The sequence below is a fragment of the Bombina bombina genome, chromosome 1, assembly GCF_027579735.1.
Source record: "Bombina bombina isolate aBomBom1 chromosome 1, aBomBom1.pri, whole genome shotgun sequence".
Classification (NCBI taxonomy): Eukaryota; Metazoa; Chordata; class Amphibia; order Anura; family Bombinatoridae; genus Bombina; species Bombina bombina.
In genome coordinates this window covers 678,762,288-678,785,086 of record NC_069499.1, presented here as the reverse complement: position 1 = coordinate 678,785,086, position 22,799 = coordinate 678,762,288, and the positions used below count along the sequence as shown (strand labels likewise).

General features: G+C 37.8%; 1 protein-coding gene across 2 annotated transcripts in view; it reads left to right on the top strand.

Annotated features, from left to right (window-relative positions):
• Nucleotides 1–22,799, top strand: part of CD99L2 (CD99 molecule like 2) — a 294,098-nt gene that overhangs the window by 119,491 nt on the left and 151,808 nt on the right. For both annotated transcript variants that reach the window (XM_053699159.1, XM_053699157.1), the window contains exon 4: nt 21,981–22,076. In XM_053699159.1, the coding sequence (XP_053555134.1) occupies nt 21,981–22,076 (96 nt within the window). The remainder of the gene's footprint in view (nt 1–21,980; nt 22,077–22,799) is intronic.

The following is a 22,799-nucleotide window of genomic DNA, read 5'->3' as shown; positions in this document are numbered from 1 at the left end:
ATATATATATATATATATATATATATATATATATATATATATATATATATATATACACACATACACATACACACACACACACACACACACACACACACACACCTCGGTAAGAACCTACAAAGATATTAAACCAACTAGCACAAAAGAACCTGAATCTAAGTTTTAAAAATTATGACAGGTAGCTTAGAGCAATACCCCCGGTATTCCTGGCCGATAACCGGTCCAGTCGGCATCAGTTGGGGGCATACAGTTAGACAAGTTACAAAAAAGGGAAAAAGAAAAATAGATTACTACGCTTTTTTTCAACTCTTTTTTTGACCACTTAAGCTTGAAAAAGGCCAGTATACGGGCCGAAACGCGTAGCAATCTATTTTTCTTTTTCCCTTTTTTGTAACCTGTCTAACTGCATGCCCCCGACGTGACCAGTTATCGACTTAGAGCTTAGATTCAGGTTCTTTTGTGCTGGTTGGTTTAATTTATTTGTAGGTTCTTAGATCCGAGGTTTTATTTGTGTATAGGTGTGTGTGTTTGTGTGTGTGTGTATATATATATATATATATATATATATATATATATATATATATATATATATATATATATATATATATATATATATATATATATATATATATATATATATATATATATAATATTTTTTTTTTTTTTTTTTTTTTTTAAACCATATCTGAATAAAAGTGTAAGTTTTTTTAATCGCATATCATTTTGGGAGCAATTTGTACACTCATAATCTCTTGTTTTGTCACATCTTATAAATTGTGACTGTCCTTATACCCTGTGAATTTTCTTAGAAGAGTAGCACATGGCAAACGTACCAGTAATAGGCCCCATAACATGAGCTCAGTGCCACATTCACCATCTTTTTAAACACTAACGGCTAGATTACGAGTTTTTGTCGGTAATGGTGTGCGGTGTTAAAGAGCATTTTTTTTCTCACCGCTCACTTAAGACAACGCTGGTATTACAGGTTTTTTTAAACCTGGCGTTAGCCGCAAAAGAGAGCAAAATTTAGCTCCACATCTCACCTCAATACCAGCGTTGCTTACGGTAGCGGTGAGCTGGTAAAACGTGCTTGTGCACGATTTCCCCATAGGAATCAATGGGGGAGAATCGGCTGAAAAAAAACCTAACACCTGCAAAAAAATCAGCGTTCAGCTTCTAACGCAGCCCCATTGATTCCTATGGGAAAATACTTTTTATGTCTACACCCAGGGATAGGCAAGGTGTCCGTACACGGACACTGGTGTCCATGACTGGCCCTTGCAGTGTCCGCCGCCCATTTTGCTGTGGGGAGGGAGGAGTAAGACAGATGAATACTGGTCCTGACTGCTCCTTAGCACACACAGCGCCACGTTTCGCAGGGTTGTGGCCACTCCCACATGATGCCGCTTAGTACCAGAAAATGACTCTGAGTGAGACAGAGAGGGAGGGAAGATTCAAGAAGCAAGCTGCCACTATGTCCCTGGAGCTTTATATGCAAAGGTAAAGCACTTTAACCAGCACCTGAGGTTTATTATAAGTAGTATTTAAATAGAAAGAAAAGATATAGTAAGGTTGTGATTCATAACCTTAGTATATCTTTTCTTTCTGATTAAATAATAGGAAAGGGAAAATATTTAGTGTGAATAAAATTAGTGGCTTGTCAAGATACTGCTAGCAATATTGGGTGATAAATTATGGAATAAATAAAGCCTGAGTGAAATACTGGATGTGTATCTTCTGCATCTGTATAATAACACCCAGCTCTATACAAAGACACAGAAGTGACACTGGCACATGTGTATAGCCAGAAAAGGGCTGGTTATAGGATCAGTGGTATCTGAAACATAGAAACATAGATATTGACGGCAGATAAGAGCCATAGGCCCAGCAAGTCTGCCCGACCTTACCTAACAGTATAAACTTATCTAGTTCGTAGGATAGCCCTATGCTTGTCCCATGCATTTTTAAAGTCCCCCACAGTGTTTGTTGCTACTACCTCTTGAGGAAGTTTATTCCATAAATCAATCACCCTTTCTGTAAAGAAGTGCTTCCTCAAATTACTCCTGAATCTACTACCCTTTAGCTTGAGCTCATGACCCCTTGTTCTTGAATTTTCCATTTTATGTAAAATACCCACAGCCTCAGTTTTACTAAACCCTTTAATGTACTTGAAAGTTGCTATCATATCACCTCTTTCCCTTCTCTCCTCTAAGCTATACATATTTAGGTCATTGAGCCTATCCTGGTAAGTTTTATTTTTTAGACCATGTACCATTTTGGCAGCCCTCCTTTGCACAGATTCAAGTTTGTTAATATCCTTCTGAAGATATGGCCTCCAGAACTGCACACAATACTCAAGATGAGGCCTAACTAATGATCTATAAAGTGGCATAAGAACCTTACTATTTCTGCTGCAAATACCTCTACCAATACATCCAAGCATTCTGCTAGCCTTACTCGCTGCATTACTACATTGTTTACTAAGTTTTAAATCATCTAAAATAATAATTCCCAAGTCCTGTTCCTCGTCTGTAACAGTCAGTAAAGTGTCATTGAGTCTGTAATTAACATTTGGATTTTTCTTCCCTAAATGCATTATTTTACACTTTGCTGTGTTAAACTTTAGATCCCAGTCGTTTGTCCAATCCTCCAATTGTTGTATATCACTTCTCATTTTGTCTACCCCCCCTGGAACATCCACTCTGTTGCAAATTTTTGTATCATCTGCAAAGAGACATACTTTCCCCTGTAGCCCTTTGCTGATATCACAGATAAATATGTTAAACAAAACAGGCCCCAGAACTGACCCCTGAGGAACACCACTAGTAACAGCCCCCTCTGCTGAATGAACTCCATTTACTAAGACACTTTGTTTTCTGTCCTTAAGCCAGCATTCCACCCAGTTTACAATTTTTGAATCTAGACCAAGGAGATATAGTTTGTGAATAAGTTTGTGTGGGACGGTGTCAAATGCTTTGCTGAAATCTAGATATGCTACATCAACTGCTCCTCCCTTGTCTAATACTTTTGTTACATAATCAAAGAAGTCAATTAGATTAGTCTGACATGATCTCCCTGAAGTAAAACCATGCTGATTTTGATCATCTAAATTGTTTGTCTTTATGTAAGTCATAATTCTTTCTTTTAAGAGGCTTTCCATTAATTTACCTACTACTGAAGTTAAACTAACTGGCCTGTAGTTGCCAGATTCTTCTCTACTGCCCTTTTTTAGAGAAGAATCTGGCAACTACAGGCCAGTTAGTGTTATATCTACATCAGTATAATAACACCCAGCACTATACAATGACACAGTAGTGACTCTGGCACATGTGTATAGCCAGAAAAGGGCTGGTTATAGGATCAGTGGTATCTGCATCAGTATAATAAAATTCAGCACTATAAAATAATAGTTTTAATTGTAAATGTACCTTGGTGTCCTTCACTAAAGGTCTTTACTGTAGAAAATGTCCGCCACAGCCTTGGCTCGTGCCTATCCCTGTCTACACCTAACACCCTAACATGAACCCCGAGTCTAAACACCCCTAATCTTACACTTATTAACCCCTAATCTGATGCCCCCGACATCGCCGACACCTGCATTTTATTATTAACCCCTAATCTGCTGCTCCGGACACCGCCGCCATCTACATTATCCCTATGAACCCCTAATCTGCTGCCCCCAACATCGCCGACACCTACTTTTTATTTATTAACCCCTACTCTGCCTCCCCCAATGTCGCCGCTACCTAACTACACTTATTAACCCGTAATCTGCCGCCGCCAACGTCGCCGCCACTATAATAAAGTTATTAACCCCTATATCTAAGTCTAACCCTAACACCCCCCTAACTTAAATATAATTTAAATGCATCTAAATAAAATTACTTTTATTAACTAAATTATTCCTATTTAAAACTAAATACTTACCTATAAAATAAACCCTAAGCTAGCTACAATATAACTAATAGTTACATTGTAGCCATTTTAGGATTTATTTTTATTTTACATGCAAGTTTGTATTTATTTTAACTAGGTAGAATAGTTATTAAATAGTTATTAACTATTTAATATCTACCTAATTAAAATGAGGTACAAATTTACCTGTAAAATAAACCCTAAACTAAGTTACAATTACACCTAACACTACACTATAATTAAATTAATTACCTAAACTAACTACAATTAATTACAATTAAATTAAATAAACTAAAGTACGAAAAGAACAAACACTAAATTACAGAAAATAATAAAATAATTACAAGAATTTTAAACTAATTACACCTAATCTAATCCCCCTAATAAAATAAAAAAGCCCCCCAAAATAATAAAAATCCCTACCCTATACTAAATTACAAATAGCCCTTAAAAGGGCCTTTTGCGGGGCATTGGCCCAAAGTAATCAGCTCTTTTACCTGTAAAAAAAAAAATACAATACCCCCCAACATTAAAACCCACCACCAACACACCCAACCCTACTCTAAAACCCACCCAATCCCCCTTAATAAAACCTAACACTAACCCCTTGAAGATCACCCTACCTTGAGACGTCTTCACCCAACCGGGCAGAAGTGGTACTCCAGAAGGCCAGAAGTCTTCATCCGATCCGGGCAGAAGAGGACCTCCAGACGGGCAGAAGTCATCATCCAGACGGCATCTTCTATCTTCATCCATCCGGAGCGGAGCGGGTCTATCTTCAAGCCATCCGACGTGGAGCATCCTCTTCCATCCAATGACTAACACTAAATGACGGTACCTTTAAGTGACGTCATCCAAGATGGCGTCCCTTCAATTCCGATTGGCTGATAGAATTCTATCAGCCAATCGGAATTAAGGTAGAAAAAATCCTATTGGCTGATCCAATCAGCCAATAGGATTGAGCTTGCATTCTATTGGCTGTTCCAATCAGCCAATAGGATTGAGCTTGCATTCTATTGGCTGTTCCAATCAGCCAATAGAATGCAAGCTCAATCCTATTGGCTGATTGGATCAGCCAATAGGATTGAACTTCAATCCCATTGGCTGATTTCTCAGCCAATAGGATTTTTTTCTACCTCAATTCCGGCCTTGGCTTAGGGGTTAATAGGTAGTTTATGGGTGTTAGTGTACTTTTTATCACTTTAGTTAAGAGTTTTATGTTACGGCGTTAGCCCATTTAACTCTTAACTACTGACTTTTAAATGCGGTAGGAGTCTTGACAGGAGAGGGTCTACCGCTCACTTTTTCCAAGACTCGTAATACCGGCGTTAGGAAAATCCCATTGAAAAGATAGGATACGCAATTGACGTAAGTGGATTTGCGGTATGCTCGAGTCGTGGAAAAAAAGTGAGTGGTACACCTGTAACTGCCAGACTCTTAATACCAGCGGGTGTTAAAAAGCAGCGTTGGGACCTCTCAACGCTGCTTTTTAAGGCTAACGCAAGACTCGTAATTTAGGCGTAAGTTAAGTAAGGTCATTAGATTAGAACAGGATTAACTTTCTTTACAAAGGAATCTGCAAAAATAAGAAGTATGGGCAGGTAAATGGAAATTGAGAGTTAATATGGGAAAATGCAAAGTTCTACATTTTTTTTTTAGTAAAAATAAGCAGGCAATGTATTATTCAAATGGGACTAGACTTAGCCAAATAGAGGAGGAAAGGGATTTTGGAGTAGTAATAGATAACAAGCTAAAGATGGATTCACAATGCAGGGCAGCGGCTTCAAAGGCTAATAAGATACTAGCATGTATAAAAAAGAGACATTGATTCAAGGGAAGAAAGTATAATTACTTAAATCCCAGGCAAGACCTCACCTTGAGTATGGAGTGCAGTTCTGGGGACCGATCACAAAAAAAGATATTGTAGAACAAGAAAAAGTTCAGAGAAGGGCCATGACGCTAATAAGGGAAATTGAGAATTTAAGCTATGAGGAGAGGCTAGCCAAACTGGGTCTATTTTCTCTAGAAAAAAGGTGCTTGAGAGGTGACATGATTACTTTATATTAATATATTCAAGGACCATATACAGAGATGGCAGAAGCTCTGTTTATTTCAAGAAAATTGTTTGTTACAAGAGGGCACAATTTAAAGTTGGAGGAAAGGAGATTTAATCTCCTCCAACGGAAACGTTTTTTCACTGTAAGAGCAATAAAATTGCGGAACTTATTACCAAAGGAGGTAGTGAATGCCAATACTCTAGATACATAGACTAGAAACAGAATTCATGGATATGATTGCTTGTAATAAATGGGTCACCTTTTAGTGGAATTAATTTAAGCTCAAATGGAGCTTTTTTTTGTAAGTATATTAGAATTGTATAGGTTGAACTCGATGGACTTCAGTCTTTTTTTCAACCTCATCTGCTATGTTACACACACAAGTGACTAGCTTCAGTTAAAGGGACAGTCAACACCAGAATGTTTGTTGTTTAAAAAGAAAGATAATCCCTTTATTACCCATTCCCCAGTTTTGCATAACCAACACAGTTATAATAATACACATTTTACCTCTGTAATTATCTTGTATCGAAGCTTCTGCTGACTGCCCCCTTATTTCAGTTTTTTTGACAGACATGCGGTTTAGCCAATCAGTGCTCAGTCCTAGGTCACTTTACGTGAATGAGCTCAATGTTATCTATATGAAACATGTAAACTAATGCCCTCTAGTGGTCAAAATGTATTCAGATTAGAGGCAGTCTTCAAGGTCTAAGAAATTAGCATATGAACCTCCTAGTTTTAGCTTTCAATAAGAATACCAAGAGAACAAAGCAAAATTTGTGATAAAAGTAAATTGGGAAGTTGTTTAAAATTGCATGCCCTATTTAAAACATGAGAGGTTTTTTTTTGGACTTGACTGTCCTTTTAATAAATTAGGATTTAAGGAAGGGAGGTCACAGCAATTTATATATAAAAAAAAGTATATGCCCAGTTTAGACAAACAAATGTGAGCTGCACAGTTTCTCTGTTTGTGAAATCCAAAACTCTTCACTCTACAATGCCCACAGTCTAAAGCCAACATTATGTCTTAAAGGTGTATGGAACCCCAAATTGTTCTTTCATGATTCAGATAGAGCATACATTTTTAAACTTTTTCCAGTTCACTTCTGTTACCAGTTTTGCTTCAATCTCTTGATGTGCTTTATTGGAGGTGAAGTGATGCACTACTGGGAGCTAGCTGGATACTTTGGTAAAATAATGTCAAGAGGCATATATGTGCAGCGACCAGTCAGCAGCTAGCTACCAGCTCCTGAGCCTACGTAGGCATGCTTTTCAACAAAGAATACCAAAAGAACAAAGCAAATTAAAAAAAACATAAATTGGAAAGTTGATTAAAATTGCATGATATATTTGAATCTTGAAATAAAAATGTTGAAGTTCATGTCCCTATACTTATCTCTTCAGAAGTGTTGGTTGAAGTCTACCAGTGGTACATTAAAAACAAGTAGTGTTTCACATAATGAGCAATATTCTTATAATTTGATACCCGTTTTAAAGAGCATATTGTCTATAAGGAGGAACATACTGTTTATAGTTCCTTTCCTGAGTAAGACATTGCTTTAACCTCTTAGTTAACAGACCATTTTTCAATTTTCTTACCGTTAAGGACCAGGGCTATTTTTACATTTCTGCAGTGTTTGTGTTTAGCTGTAATTTTCCTCTTACTCATTTACTGTACCCACACATACTATATATACCGTTTTTTCGCCATTAAATGGACTTGCTAAAGATACTATTATTTTCATCATATCCATATAATTTACTATAAAAAAAATTATAAAATATGATGAAAAAATGGAAAAAAAAACACACTTTTTCTAACTTTGACCCCAAAATCTGTTACACATCTACAATCACGAAAAAACACCCATGCTAAATAATTTCTACATTTTGTCCTGACTTTAGAAATACCCAATGTTTACATGTTCTTTACTTTTTTATGCAAGTTATAGGGCGATAAGTACAAGTAGCACTTTGCAATTTCCAAACCATTTTTTCTCTCAAAATTAGCGATAGTTACATTGGAACACTGATATCTGTCAGGAATCCCTGGATATCCCTTCACATGTATATATTGTTTTTTAGTAGACAACCCAAGGTTTTGATCTAGGCCCATTTTGGTATATTTCATGCGACCATTTCACCGCCAAAGGCGATCAAATAAAATAAATCTAACTTTTTTTAAAACTTTAGGTTTCTCACTGAAATTATTTACAAACCGCTTTTGCAATTATGGTACAAATGGTTGTAAATACTTCTCTGGGATCCCCTTTGTTCAGAAAAAACAGACATATATGGCTTTGGCATTGGTTTTTGGTAATTAGAAGACCGCTAAATGCCGCTGCGCACCACACTTGTATTATGCCCAGCAGTGAAGGGGTTAATTAGGTAGCTTGTAGGGTTAATTTTAGCTTTAGTGTAGAGATCAGCCTCCCACCTTACACATCCCAGCCCCTGATCCTTCCCTGACCCTTCTCAAACAGCTCTCTTCTCTCCCCGACCTCACAGTTGTCACCACAATCATAAGTACTGGCAGAAAGTCTGCCAGTACTAAAATAAGTTAGTTTATATATATATATATACCCCCTCCCCCCCTATTCCTATTTGCGGCCATCTTAGGTACTGGCAGCTGTCTTCCAATACCCACTTTGCACTAAAATTGTGCTGTTTTCATTATTTTTTATTTTTTTATTTTTTTTTAATAATCCCAAGACATTCAAATATCTCTAAATTTACTAAAAAAATCTCAACTATCTTAAAAAAAACAACTTACCTGTAAAATTAAATAAAAACCTAATCTTACCTTTAAAACAAAAAATAACATTACAGAAAATAAAGTAATTACCAAAAAAATAAATTTTTTAATCCTATTCAACTAAACTACCAATAGCCCTTTTAAAGGGCCTTTTGTAGGACATTGCCCTAAAGCGATCAGCTCATTTAGGAAAGAACCCATTAACCCCTCTAACATTACACCCTCCACCCCCCAAAATAACAAAAAAACCTAACTAAGAAAAAAGAAATTACCCATTGCCCTGAAAAGGGCATTTGGATGGGCATTCATCTTTTTTGCTGCCCAAATTAAAAAAAAAAAACAAAGAAAAAAAACCCCTCAAAAATAAAACCCCCCACTAGCCCCATAAATGTACTCACCGATGATGATGGCGGCACGTCATCTTCTTCATCCCGGTGATGGCGACGTCGGTCCTCATCTTGCGAGCTTCAACATAGAGGTCCTCTTCATATGGTCTCCAGCTGCACACTGAATAGTGAATGTGAGGTACCCATTTTATATAGGGGTACCCTTGCTTCCTATTGGTGTATTTGAACCTTCAAATTAGCCAATAGAATGAAAGCTTTTTCCTTTATTTTATCATTTGAAATAGCTACTTATGCCTATTGAAGACAGGCTTATACTAAAAATATGAATAATAAATATATTATCTGTAGAAAAGCTATGTAAACAAGAGACAATAGCGCTAATTTAATCTCCTAGTGGAGCGTTAGATAGCGATATATTTTTGTAATAGGAATAGCTGGTTGTGCTCATTTAAACACCCAGCCATAATTAACATAACAAAACACAACTATAAGACAGTGTGTTTACACATAGATAGCATTAGTACATTTACCATTTTTATGGGTATGTCATTGAGAACAAAAAGGTTATGATTTTAATGAGCAAAAACAACTGTTTACAATACAAAAATAAACATAAAGGAAACATTTCCCATACATTTTATACTCTGTAGCAAGTATAAGGTTTTTTGGAATGCATTAAGGGTGATTTAGAAAGAGCATGCAATTTTAAACAACTTTCCAATTTACTTTTGTTATCTAATTTTTCTTCATTATCGATATCCTTTTGTTGAAAAGCATATCTAAACAGGCTCGTAGCTGCTGATTTTCTGGTGGTCTTTTAACCTCAAGCTTTAGAAATACATTGCAATCTATAGATAGAAGCTAGATATATACAATTGTTTTAAATGTGAGTTAATTCCGAAGGAAAGGAACGCTTGCAGCTTGGAGTCTATGCCTTGCACGATATGTTTTATACTTATTGCCATTAAAAGCTAAGTTTTATCTTCTCTGCTGTTTTGATGTTAAAGGGACATGAAACCCAAAATGTTTATTTCATGATTTATGTAGAACATACAATTTTAAACAACTTTTCAATTTACATCTATTGTTTAATTTGCTTCCGTCTCTTGTTATCCTTTGCTGAAATGTTTAGCTAGGTAATTTAAGGAGCTGCAAAGAGCCTAGGTTCTAGCTGCTGATTGGTGACTGCATATATACTCCGATTGTCATTGGCTCACCCATGTGATCAGTTAGAAACCAGTAGTGCACTACTGCTCTTTCAACAAATGTTGCCAAGAGAATTAAACAAATTTGATAATAGAAGTAACCTGGGAAGTTGTTTAAAATTGTATGTTTTATCTGAATAATGAAAGAAACATTTTTGTTTCATGTCCCTTTAAGGAACACTTGTGTTCCAGATGAGCTGATAATGTTTTGATGGAATAATAGAAGACTAAAGAATGTGGAGGGCCTATCATTTTAAAGGGACATGAAACTTCAGATTTTTCTTTACTAATTCAGATAGAGCATACAATGTTAACAACTTTCCAATTTACCTCTTATCAAATTTGCTTCATTCTCTTAGTATCCTTTGTTGAACAAGCAACATTGTACTACTGGACACGCATGTTGAGCCAATGACAAGAAGCATTCATGTCCAATCAGCAGCTAACTCCCAGTAGTACATACCTGCAATGAGTCTACCTAGGTATGCTTTTCAATAAATGATAGCAAGAGAGCAAAGCAAATTAGAAAATAGAAGTAAATTGGAAAGATGTTTAAAATTGCATGTTCTATCACTGGTTTTCAAACCTGTCTTCAGGCCTCCCTAACAGGCCACATTTTGGGGATATCTGAACTGGAACAAGGGGAAATAATCGGCTCATTATTAAACATGGTTATTTTACCTGTTCTCATCCAAGGTAATCCTGAAAACCTTGCCTGTTGGGGAGGCCTGAGGACAGGTTTGAAAAACAGTGATCTATATCAGTGTTTCTCAACCTATTTGTAGCAAGTACTCCTGTAGGCATACGTTTATTTTCTAAGTACCCCAACTATGATCTTTTACATGAGCAAAAATGAAAATCATGTGTATCATTTGATTTCACAAGTTTGGATCAGATATGTTTATGAAATAATTATAGAGGAATCTGATATTAGTTTTATGTTTTCCAGGATTTAACATTTGGCAGTATTACATAACAGAATAATGCACACATAAAACAGATATATAGTCCATTGATATTAATAATTACTGTATATACAACTAATGTGCTTCTTACATTAAAAAATAAAATGAACTCTTGTGCATGATGAGAAAAGTATTTATGGTACCATCTTTCTATTTTTAATAACCATTTCATACACAGTTGATCTGTCTTGTTTTACTGTGGCACATAACAGTATATTGCACATTATAGTGTCACATTTATCTGCCACTTGTCTTGGTGACACTTGGTCAAAGTAATATGCTTTCTGTTCATATAAGTGAAGCTCATCTCCAGCTCTCATATGTCCCTAACAAGCCAGAATCTAAGTTTTAACCAATTTGAGGTGAATAAGTGGTTGACAGTGGTCCAACCAAGGCAGGGAAATGCTCACACTCTGACCTGTTAGTGTGCTCAAGAGTAGAAATGAGAAACACAGCTTTCTTAGATATGTCACATTTACAATAGCTACATCAGGAATAAAATAATGAAGACCAATCCCTGGAGTACCCCTTGCCACAGAGGCAGAACTTTTCTTCACTTTCTGCGATGACATTTTTTTCTGCAGGTCATTTTAAAATAAAATTCAATAGTTACACTAAATTACAAGCTCAATTGCAATATGTTGATTAACTGGAGAGTAAAGCAAATTTTTTTTTAAGTTTTATAATCTAGTGCTGCAGTTGGAAATTGACATAAAAATTACTCGAAAAAAAATAAAATTATTTTCTCTTGGTCTAACATCACAAGGTAGTCATACCAAAGGTGCATTGCTCACAAGAACATCTTACATTCAGAAGTCACAGCTTTGCAGACTGGGAAAGGCTTGGGGCAGGGTTGGAAAAATCCCTGAGAGCCAGTCAACAATAAATGCACTGCTGCAGTGCTACTCCATATTTGACTGTTCTTTTTAAACAGCACTTCGCTTTCAATGCACTTTAAGAAAAACCTACAGAGTGTATCCAAGAGCACAGCACGGTTTCAAGATGATAATCTAATTTTGAGCAGGGCTGCAAAGTGAAAGCACCAACAGTTCCTGCATGTGTCCTATTCTTTCTGCAGGCATGCTGCATTTTCTGCGATGACATCTCCACAGCATGTTCTGCCTTGGAGCCCCTTGCCAATGCCCCAAGTACCCCCAGAGGTACACATACCACAGGTTGAGAAACTAGGGTCTATATGAATCATGAAGGAACAATTTTGAGTTTCATGTCGCTTTAATGGGGTGATTGCCCAAGGGCCATGTTACATTACAGTCACACTTATCTAGAAACTAACGCCTCAAAATAAACGTATATTATAATAACATTTTACTTACTACTTACAGAGAAAATGAGATACTGCTAATGCATTAAATGTACTACTTACATTTAGAATATGTTTAATGACCTAATACCACAATAATAACACATTACTGAATGTGTTCTGCTCACCTTTAGTGCTATAGATTGGCCTGCAAACCATAGTTTTGTGGCCCCTAGTCTAATTCAGTAAATGGAAGTCCATATGGAGATATCTAATGTCCTTTCTGCCAGTACATTAGTCTTGTTAGTTAGTTTACAATCTATGTGCACAACTTATCTATGTTTAGGTTTATACATTAGATGAATGTGTTTTTTTTTCTGAGTGTCTTTAATAAACATTTGTATTATTTACCTTACTATAACAAGATCAGGCACATAAGTTACTAGTTCAGAGAGTATGTTACATAGATACTCATTTTTTAAGGTAATACAATGAGTTAACTTGACATCTGTGTTCCATGTGTAACAAATTAAGCTAGTAATGTACCGTAGGTTTTGCAGGGATAGAGCTTTTCCTATATTAAAGAGTTTTCTAATAAGTGCATTAAAAGGGAAACTCCTGTCTAGTATTATGTTACACTTAAAGGGACATTATACACTAATTTTTTCTTTGCATAAATGTTTTGTAGATGATCTATTTATATAGCCCATAAAGTTTTTTTAGTTTTTTTAAATTTATAGTTTTGCTTATTTTTAAATAACATTGCTCTGATTTCCAGACCCCTAACCAAGCCCCAAAGTTTTATTTGAATACGGTCAGCTACCTTCTCCAGCTTGCTCCTGTTTGTGTAAAGGGTCTTTTCATATGCAAAAGAAGGGGGAGAGGGGAGTGTCTTATTTGCCACTTGCAGTGGGCTTTCCAGCTACCTTTTCAACAGAGCTATTCTTAGAACTTCTAAGTAAGTTTTTAAACAGTTTTATACTGGATTTTTATATCAGTATCTGTGCATCTTATTCTTTATAGTAGTGTCTATTACATGCAGTTATATGAAAATGAGTGTATACTGTCCCTTTAAATGCACCTAGCTAGATATATACATAGAAAGGACACCTATTTAATCCCTGTTTTAATGCGCTTAACGGGACCTCCTGTTGTGTCAAAGTTGAAGGCAGCTTATTTCCCAGCAGGCAACTTTCAGTATGCATATCATAGCAGATCTTTCAGTGTATGCTATTTATGAAGTTGCAGGACATTTTTGATAAAGGGACACTAAACTCAAAATGAAAGTTTCATGAATCAGTGCATGCAGTTATGATACTTTCAAATTTATTTCCATTATTACATTTTGCAGTCTTTTATATGCACACTTTCTGAGGCACCAGCTTTACAGAGCATGTGCAAAGTTCAGGGTGTACATATAAGTCTCTGATTGGCAGGTGGCTGTCACATGACACATGGGTTTTGCACATTGAAGTAAATGTGAAATTTGTCAGATTATTATTATTATTATTAGTAGTATTATTATTGATTGCTGTTTATGCAAATCTACTATGTTTCAAGTACAAAGAAACTTTTTGAACTGATAGCACACTGCTATATTGCACATGTACCCTGTATATGTTTTTTACTTATATATTTATGTAATAAAGGAAAACTATTTAACTTTTGGATTATCCCTTCCTGCTGGATTCTAGATCCATAACTGGCATAGAATGAAACACATATTGTATAACTTGAAACATTGGCATAACAGAAAATCACGCTTTCTGTAAATTGACAAGTTACTTTTATATATTAGATTTAATGTCATTTTTTTATTGCATCTTAACCCCTTCAGTATCGGTAAATTCCGAGAAAAACTTGCCAAAATACCAGATGATTGTTAGGATTTTTCCTATCATTCCATTATTAATATTTTTTTAGTAGACAACCCAAAGTATTGACCTAGGCCCATTTTGGTATATTTCGTGCCACCATTTCACCGCCAAATGTGATCATATAAAAAAAAAAACGTTAAATGAACATAATACTAATATTCCAAATCACTTGAAAATGATAAAGCACAACTGTAAAAAGCTGGCAAGAAAATATCACCTGAGCACATCTATGTAAAAAAGGAAGATATTTTACCTCAAAATTTTCTTCAATGCTGTGTAAATAGTTGAAAAAAAGAAAATAATAAAAATAGCCAATCTGCATCAGCAGTGCTGAGGCAATGCTTTGCCTTTGCTGTGAGATTTTATAGAACTTATACTTAAGCTTGAATAGGAAAATAAGATTACTGTGCTTGCACGTGACAGATGCACGCTCCCTGCAAGTCCTGGGACAAGCATCCTGACTGGCTGCTTAAAGTCTCTTTACAGTGGGGTGTGAATATTTAGGAAATTTGAGGTAAAATATTTTTCCTTTTTACATAGAGATTTATAGGTGATATTTTTTAGTCGGCCTAGGCCCATTTTGGTATATTTCGTGCCACCATTTCACCGCCAAATGTGATCATATAAAAAAAAAAAGTTAAATGAACATAATACTAATATTCCAAATCACTTGAAAATGATAAAGCACAACTGTAAAAAGCTGGCAAGAAAATATCACCTGAGCACATCTATGTAAAAAAGGAAGATATTTTACCTCAAAATTTTCTTCAATGCTGTGTAAATAGTTGAAAAAAAGAAAATAATAAAAATAGCCAATCGGCATCAGCAGTGCTGAGGCAATGCTTTGCTGTGAGATTTTATAGAACTTATACTTAAGCTTGAATAGGAAAATAAGATTACTGTGCTTGCACGTGACAGATGCACGCTCCCTGCAAGTCCTGGGACAAGCATCCTGACTGGCTGCTTAAAGTCTCTTTACAGTGGGGTGTGAATATTTAGGAAATTTGAGGTTAAATATTTTTCCTTTTTACATAGAGATTTATAGGTGATATTTTATAGTCGGCTTTTTACAGCTATGCTGCATCACTTTCATGTGCTTCAACATTTGGGTATCGTGTCCCTTATAACTTTTTCACAAACTTTTTGTTTCTCACTGAAATGATTTACATACTGCTTGTGCAATCATGACACAAATGGATATAAAAGCCTTTCTGGGATCCCCTTTGTTCAGAAACAGCAGACATGCATAGCTTTGCCATTGGTTATTGGTAATTAGAAGACTGCTAATTGCAGCTGTGCACTACACTTTGAAAGCGAATGGGTAAATTAGTTAAGGGCAATGGTATTGTAATGCAGGGATTACCCTCCCACCTGACACCCCCCCCCCCCAAACACTGATCCCCCTCATCTTTGGTCTGCCAGTATGCAGTTCAGGTCTTTTTTTCTGTAGTGTAGTGATCCCTCTCAATCAGCTCTCTAATCCTCCCCACCTTCAACTAGTGGCGGCCATCTTAGGTACTGGTAAATCTGCCAGTACCCAGTTTACTTTATTTATTTATTTATTTAACTTTCTGTAATGATCTGGCAATTTGCCTTCATATGGTAATGGAGCACCAATCGAGCTCTGTTGCCATATGAAGGCAGATGCTAAGTCTGTCACTTGACAACCGAGACTGCTTGGGCTCCCAGCATTATGGACTTAGATCTTCGTTATGCAGTATGATTGGCTATGTATCTCATGACGTAGATCTACCTCCATTTATATAGCGTTCTTTTATATGCATTATAGATTGTTTTCCATTTAATATCTTTTTGCTGAGTGTTTAATATTACATTTCACTGCTGTTGCAATATGGAGATTAGATGATGGAGTGTCTAAATATTGATCAGTCCATCTTGCTACTTGCAACCTGTGATAAAAGGGCTATTGTGCAAATAGTGCATGCCCTAATTCATTAGACTGTGTAATTTTAGCACTATTGACCCTGCAAGTCTTTGGGCCTGATTTAAACCTCTCCGCTCTAGCGAGATGATCCCGTGACTTTTTTAAAAAGGCGATTATTTTTTTTTATTGAGAGTCATCTCTCTGTGCAGAGTTTTGGATGTGAAGAGAGACCCCTACATTGCAAAACAATTGCTTAAAAAAAGCCCCAAAGAATTTTTTTTTATCATCAGGCCCTATGTGTTTAACTATATGTAGTCAACGGTGGCATTTGCATGACTCGGCTGCATGATTGCTGCTGCTGATTGGATCACAGCCTGTGACGGCCTGGGACCATCAGGCCCTATGTGTTTAACTTCTTTGCCTTGGTTTAGCACAAACTTTTTAGTGCAAAAATAAATGTTCTAACAAATTTAGTTTTTAATATTGCAGTTTTCTTCTTAAAAGGGAAGAGTCCACAGCTGCATTCATTACTTTTGGAAAATACAGAATATGGCCACCAGGAGGAGGCAAAGACAGCCCAGCCAAAGGCTTAAATACTTCCCACACTTCCCTCATCCCCCAGTCATTATTTGCCTTTCGTCACAGGAGGTTGGCAGTCTCTCTCATGGAGGGTAGTACTCTTTGCAATGGGACTGGAGTTTTAAGTAATCCTGTCAGCATCTCAGTGAGAGCATGGATGAAAGTTAAAGTCCGGAGATGCAGGGAGAGTTTTCCTGCGAACCCATCCCGACTCATATTAACAGCTCCTTGGTAATCGGCGTTGATGAGTTTCGCTGTCTACCTTTCTTCACTCAAGTCCATGTCAGAAGCGAGGCTACTATCTGTCACACTTGAAGGGCCGTGTTCCTGTTCCATGGTGTAGATTCCGGTTAGATTGTTTAATTTTATTTCGATATGTGAATGTAATGTTAACGAAACAAGGTAGGGTCCCAGTGGGACTCCTTTTATCTTAATAAGGAATCATGGGTTAATATCACCGGAGGGGGGTTATTGAACAGGGGGGACTTTTAATCATGTTTGTTATATGGTTCTATCTGCAAATGTGTAGCTATATACTTAGGCTCACTGCCTTTTTGAAACATAGCGGCCTTCTTTTAATGACGCAATCTTTCCAGATTGCGCACCCTTTTCGTGACTGGCACGGTGCACCTCATGACGGGTGCGGTTACATTGTTTTTCACTTCCGTATGCTGTCTGTGGGCGACGGAGAGAGAGTCTTGCTCGTGGGTTCTCTAGTTCACAGGAGGTGGTGAGTCCCCAGCCATTGGGGGTGTTAAAGGGTGCCAGTTTTTTGTCATTTTTGTAATCCCAAGATTATGGAGGATTCTGATATGCGCGACACGGATGCCTCCGATATGGAGGATGTGTCTTGTGATGAATATGAAATCGCCTATCAGTTATGTCCCGATTGCCTTTCTAGAGTACTATCTACTCCCGAAGCAGGAAGCTTAGAGTGCGTTGAGCCATCCGCCTCCGAGGTTTCCATGACCCGTGAAGTGAGTGCTCCAGTCCATTTTCTGGCTACGCAAGCAGGTGTCCCTATGGCCTTTACACCTTCTCTGGAGGGTGGCTTGTTTCCTCCAGAAGTTACGGCACAGCTCTGCATGGCCATTTCAATGGCGCTGAATCATTTATATTTCCCAAGTGAGGTATTTCTAAGATACTGTCCGTGTTCCATTAACCAGGGCCCATCGAGTGTGGGATCGCCCGATTCAGTTCGGCCTTCTGGGGAAGCGTTGGCCCTATGGTGACCTATGTGGTCTAGTGTGCCGAGTGATTGACTTGCTGACTCTTTAGCCTATTAAGCATTTTATTGCGGTGGCAAAGTTTCCTTCCTTCCCGCCTTGGGTGGATCATATGGTCTGGATGCGCGGGCATGTTCTTTCTCTGCTCAGAGTTGTGTTACTCTAAGAGTTGGTGTGCAGGGGTTCCCTGTCTTCTGTGGGGAGCTGCGAAGCTCCAGCTTTTGCCTTCTTAAAGAAGATTTTGGAAGATAGATCCTTCAAGGATCTCTGACTGTTGTCCCTTCCATTACCCTTGGTCTGACCATGGTCTCGACGTTCGGGTGTCTTTCCATCCTCGTTGCAACTCTAGCCTTGGGGCTTGTCAGTGAAGAGGAGAGGTCGGTTACAGAGGGCCGCCCTTCTGCGGTCAGGTAGTTGACCATTTATCCTCAATGCTCTGTTAGGGGCTTCGTGGGTGGTGTCTTAAGTTCGATTCTCTGGGATGGCGAGCAGGGTACAGGGTTCTCATTCGCCTTCGGGTGTTGGTTGCTACCTTGCCTATGCATGTAGCACGTATTAACACTTGCCTACGAGATTTATTTGAGATCCAAGTGCCCTGGGTGCTGAATCTTAGACTGTTAAGGAAGTCCTTTGTGACTCTTGGGTTTGAGGCTATTGCTAGATCGCCAAGTCTATGGATTTTAGAGGTGCATTCCTCCTTGTAGGAGGCAGCTTAGGGTTCCTCTGTATGTCGGATCTTCGATTGATTCCGTTTTCGAGGACCCTGACCTTGGTCCGTGTCTCTCCTTAGATGGCTGTGGACGGTTCGATCTCTCACTAGATGTTTGTGGTCCCACGGGCCTCTCTCCGTAGAGGCTGGGGCTCTGTGAGAGATGCCTATCGTTTTGCGGCCTAGGCTTTAGGTCCTGACGGTTCCTTACTGGTCTTCTGGCGCATTTACGCTGTTCCGGTAGACTCCAGGTATTTCACCTGGGTTGGGAATATGGCCGAATGGTCTCGCCTCTATGGTAGGGTTGTTTTCCATTGTTTATTTCCCTTCTCTTCTAGAGCGGGGGTGGGTTCGGTGTTACCTTAGTATTTGGAGCGACCTGTGGGTCCTTGGTGGCTTGCCTTTGTAAGGGTCTTTTCCCTTCTTGCGTTCCAGTATCCTGGAAGGGGAGTTGCGATGTAGTGACTGGGTTCTCTGTTCCTGCAGCGAGAGGTTGAGGGTTTGATCCCTATGGGGCTCCTGCTATATTTTGGATTCTGATATATGGATGCTGAGGGCCTTCTTCCCTTGGGAAGTGTTCCTTGTTTTTAGAGAAGACAGTCGTGTAGGAGGTTTCGTACCCGAGCACAAAGTCTATCCTGACTCATGGTAGCATACCGTTTGTAGTAACGGTCAGTGGTCTAACCGGGGGCTTTGTTCCGACGTTGATCCTTCCTTTCTCTTCTGGAAGTCTGGGACTCTTGTCTTTGGTTTTGACTAGCCTTTGGGCTGGGACCATTATCTTAGAGGGAAGATTGGGGGTCGGTTACTCTATGCAGGGTTGACAGTTTTCTTTAGAGTCGGTTCTTTCCTTTTGTGGGAGGTCTTGGATGTCCTTTTTTTTTTTCCCTCTGGTGTTCGGTGCTGGGAGGGGACTCTCCTTGGAGCTAGATATTCGGAGGGCTGTGAGCCTTTGGAAGGTTTGCAATTAAATTCAGTTATTGCAATTTTAGGGTGTAACCAGCTACAGCTAATTGCACTTTGACTGGGTGTTAACAAGCTTTGAAAGCCTTTTCGTTTGGGTTTAGCAACAGTGAGTCAGCTTGCTACCTGGAACCTGGTCATTGGGAGTTCCTGTTCACTGTTGGTGTTCTTTTTGGAATACTCTTTACTAGCTGCTGGGATAGTTATCCTATTTCTGCTGTCTAGCTTGCAGGTCTAGACCTAATATGAGGCAACGGGAAACTCATGGTTTTTCTGGAGTACCTTTGGGTATAGTACAAGGTCAGGGATATGAGGGTGTTCCTCGAGTCCTTTTTGGGACATGTTTTCCTGTGTATAGATCTCTTTTTCTTCGGTCCTTGTGTTCTAGGGAGTTGGTCTTCCTGGGCATTGCTATTGTACAACAACCATGGGTTGTTTTATGTTCTGCAGAGTGGAATGATCCTTTGGATTTTTCATGAGAATCTGTTCTCCTTTTTGGGGGCAGATAGCGGTCCTTGTCTTGGCTGGGTACCTTCATGGGAGTCTTGATCCGCGGGGCTGACTCCTCGTAGGTTGTTTGGGCTAGACAGACTCTTGCACTGAGTGGTTTAGTTCAGCTTTGCCGGCAGTGTAACTAATGTGCAGTTAACTGGGCTTCTGGTTTTTCTCCTGTGTCGTCTATTTTTTAGGGTATCGAGTAATCAGGTTGTGGTGCCTCTCAAAGGGGTCGCCTTTTGTACCCACCCGTTGTTTGTATTCAGTGCCCTCTAGCTTGGGTATTCTTTTCCCAAAAGTAATGAATACAGCTGTTGTCCTTTTAAGAAGAAAAACATAAACTATGCTTACCTGATAATTTCATTTTCTTCTGAAGGGAAGAGTCCACAGCTCCCGCCCGTGTTTTTATCTATGAGGTGGCAGTATTTTTTTGTTCTTCTGGCACCTTTTTTTTTTTTTTCTCCTACTGTTCCTTGTTCCCTCGGCAGAATGACTGGGGGACTTATTTAAGCCTTTGGCTGGGGTGTCTTTGCCTCCTGCTGATGTCCAGGTTCTGTATTTCCCAAAAGTAATGAATGCAGCTGTGGACTCTTCCCTTCAGAAGAAAATTAAATTATCAGGTAAGCATATTTTATGTTTTTTAAACAGGTACTTTTTTTTTTCTTTTTTTTTTTTTTCTCTCTCAATGTTAATAACCCCTGTAAAGTCATTAAACACCTAGTAAAAATGCATGCAATTTTAAGCAACTTTCTAATTTACTCCTATTATCACTTTATCTTCATTCTCTTGCTATCTTTATTTGAAAAAAATAAAAAAAATAAATAAATAATAAGCTAAGGAGCCAGACAATTTTTGGTTCAGTACCCTGGACAGCACTTGTTTATTGGTGTGTGAATTTATCCACCAATTAGCAAGAACAACCCAGGTTGTTCACCAAAAATGGGCCGGCATCTAAACTTACATTCTTGCTTTTCAAATAAAGATAACAAGAAAATGAAGGAAATTTGATAATAGGAGTAAATTAGAAAGTTGCTTAAATGGAAACACAAGTCAAAATTAAACTTCATGATTCAGATACAGCATGTAATTTTAAACAACTTTCCAATTTACTTCCATTAACAAAATGCGCACAGTCTCTTTTAATATTTACATTTTTTGAGTCACCAGCTCCTACTGAGAATGTGCAAGAATTCACAGCATATACGTATATGCATTTGTGATTGGCTGATGGCTGTTACATGATACAGGGGGAGTGGAAAAAGAGATAACTTTGCAATTTATTTTAAAAAAATCTACTCATTTGAAGTTCAGACTAAGTGCTATTGCATTGTCTTCTTATCATGCATTTGTTGATTTTGCAAATCTACTGTATTGACTGGTCCTTTAAAATTGCATGCTCTATCTATATCACCAATGAAAAAATTTGTGTACAGTGTCCCTTTCAGTGCCATTCCTGAGCAGAACATTTCTGGTGATTGGTGGATACGTGTGTATGTCAATCCTTATTGGCTACTGACCTTTTCATGGACATAATTCCTTTGCTCAGGTTAAACACAGTGAAAATAGTTCAGTCATTTAGCACTAGAATGTCCCTTTAAGCTTAACTGCAGACCCTTGAACTGATGCATTAGGTACATATTTTTCATGTCTTTTCAACACTAGTTATATGCAGAAGGTTTAGCTGGTATGTCAGGTAGATCTGTTCCCTTACAGAATTCATTACATTTTATCCCTTTTGCAGGTGACCTTGACTTATCTGACTTTTTTGACACCCCAGTCAAACCAACACCAAAACCTAAACCAACCAGACCAACAAAAGTACCTGCAAGCAAACCAGGTGATGACAAGTCGTTTTATTATGTGTTTTTTAAAATAGCGTATTACTTTAATAGCTTTACACTCTTCTAATGTAATAACACTTGCTGAGACTGAAATTTAAAACATTATGACAATGAAATGTGACAACATAGACAAATGGAGAAGCTAAATTTCATGCACACAGCTGATTGTCTGAAATGTTTGAATTGATCATTGGTTATGTTATATTTATATAAATGTTATTATACTATATGTTTGTACCTGTAGAACTTGCTGAAATTACAAGTAAATTACCACTTAAAGTGTCATAAAAGTAAATAGTATGAACAGCCTCAGCATCCTATTTTAAAGGGATATTAAACAGCCTGTGTCATTGTTGTAATAAGAGAAGCACTAGGCAGTGGCTTATACTTAATATAAATTGTTGCAATATGTATTATTCATGTATTTAAATTGATATACCGTTTTTTTAAATTTCATTTGTGAAGTGTCAATTACTTCCTGTCACAGCCCTACAAGATGCAATAAAAGTTCCAGAGTTGGTTTATTATTAAAGGGACATAATACTTATATGCTACATCACTTAAAACTGATGCAGTATAACTGAAAAAAGTTGACAAGAAAATATCACCTGAGCATCTCTATGTAAAAAGAGGAAGATATTTACCTAACAATCTCCTCAACTCAGCAGAGTAAGTTCTGTGTAAAAAGTTATACCACAGCTGCAGGTATATATATGGTT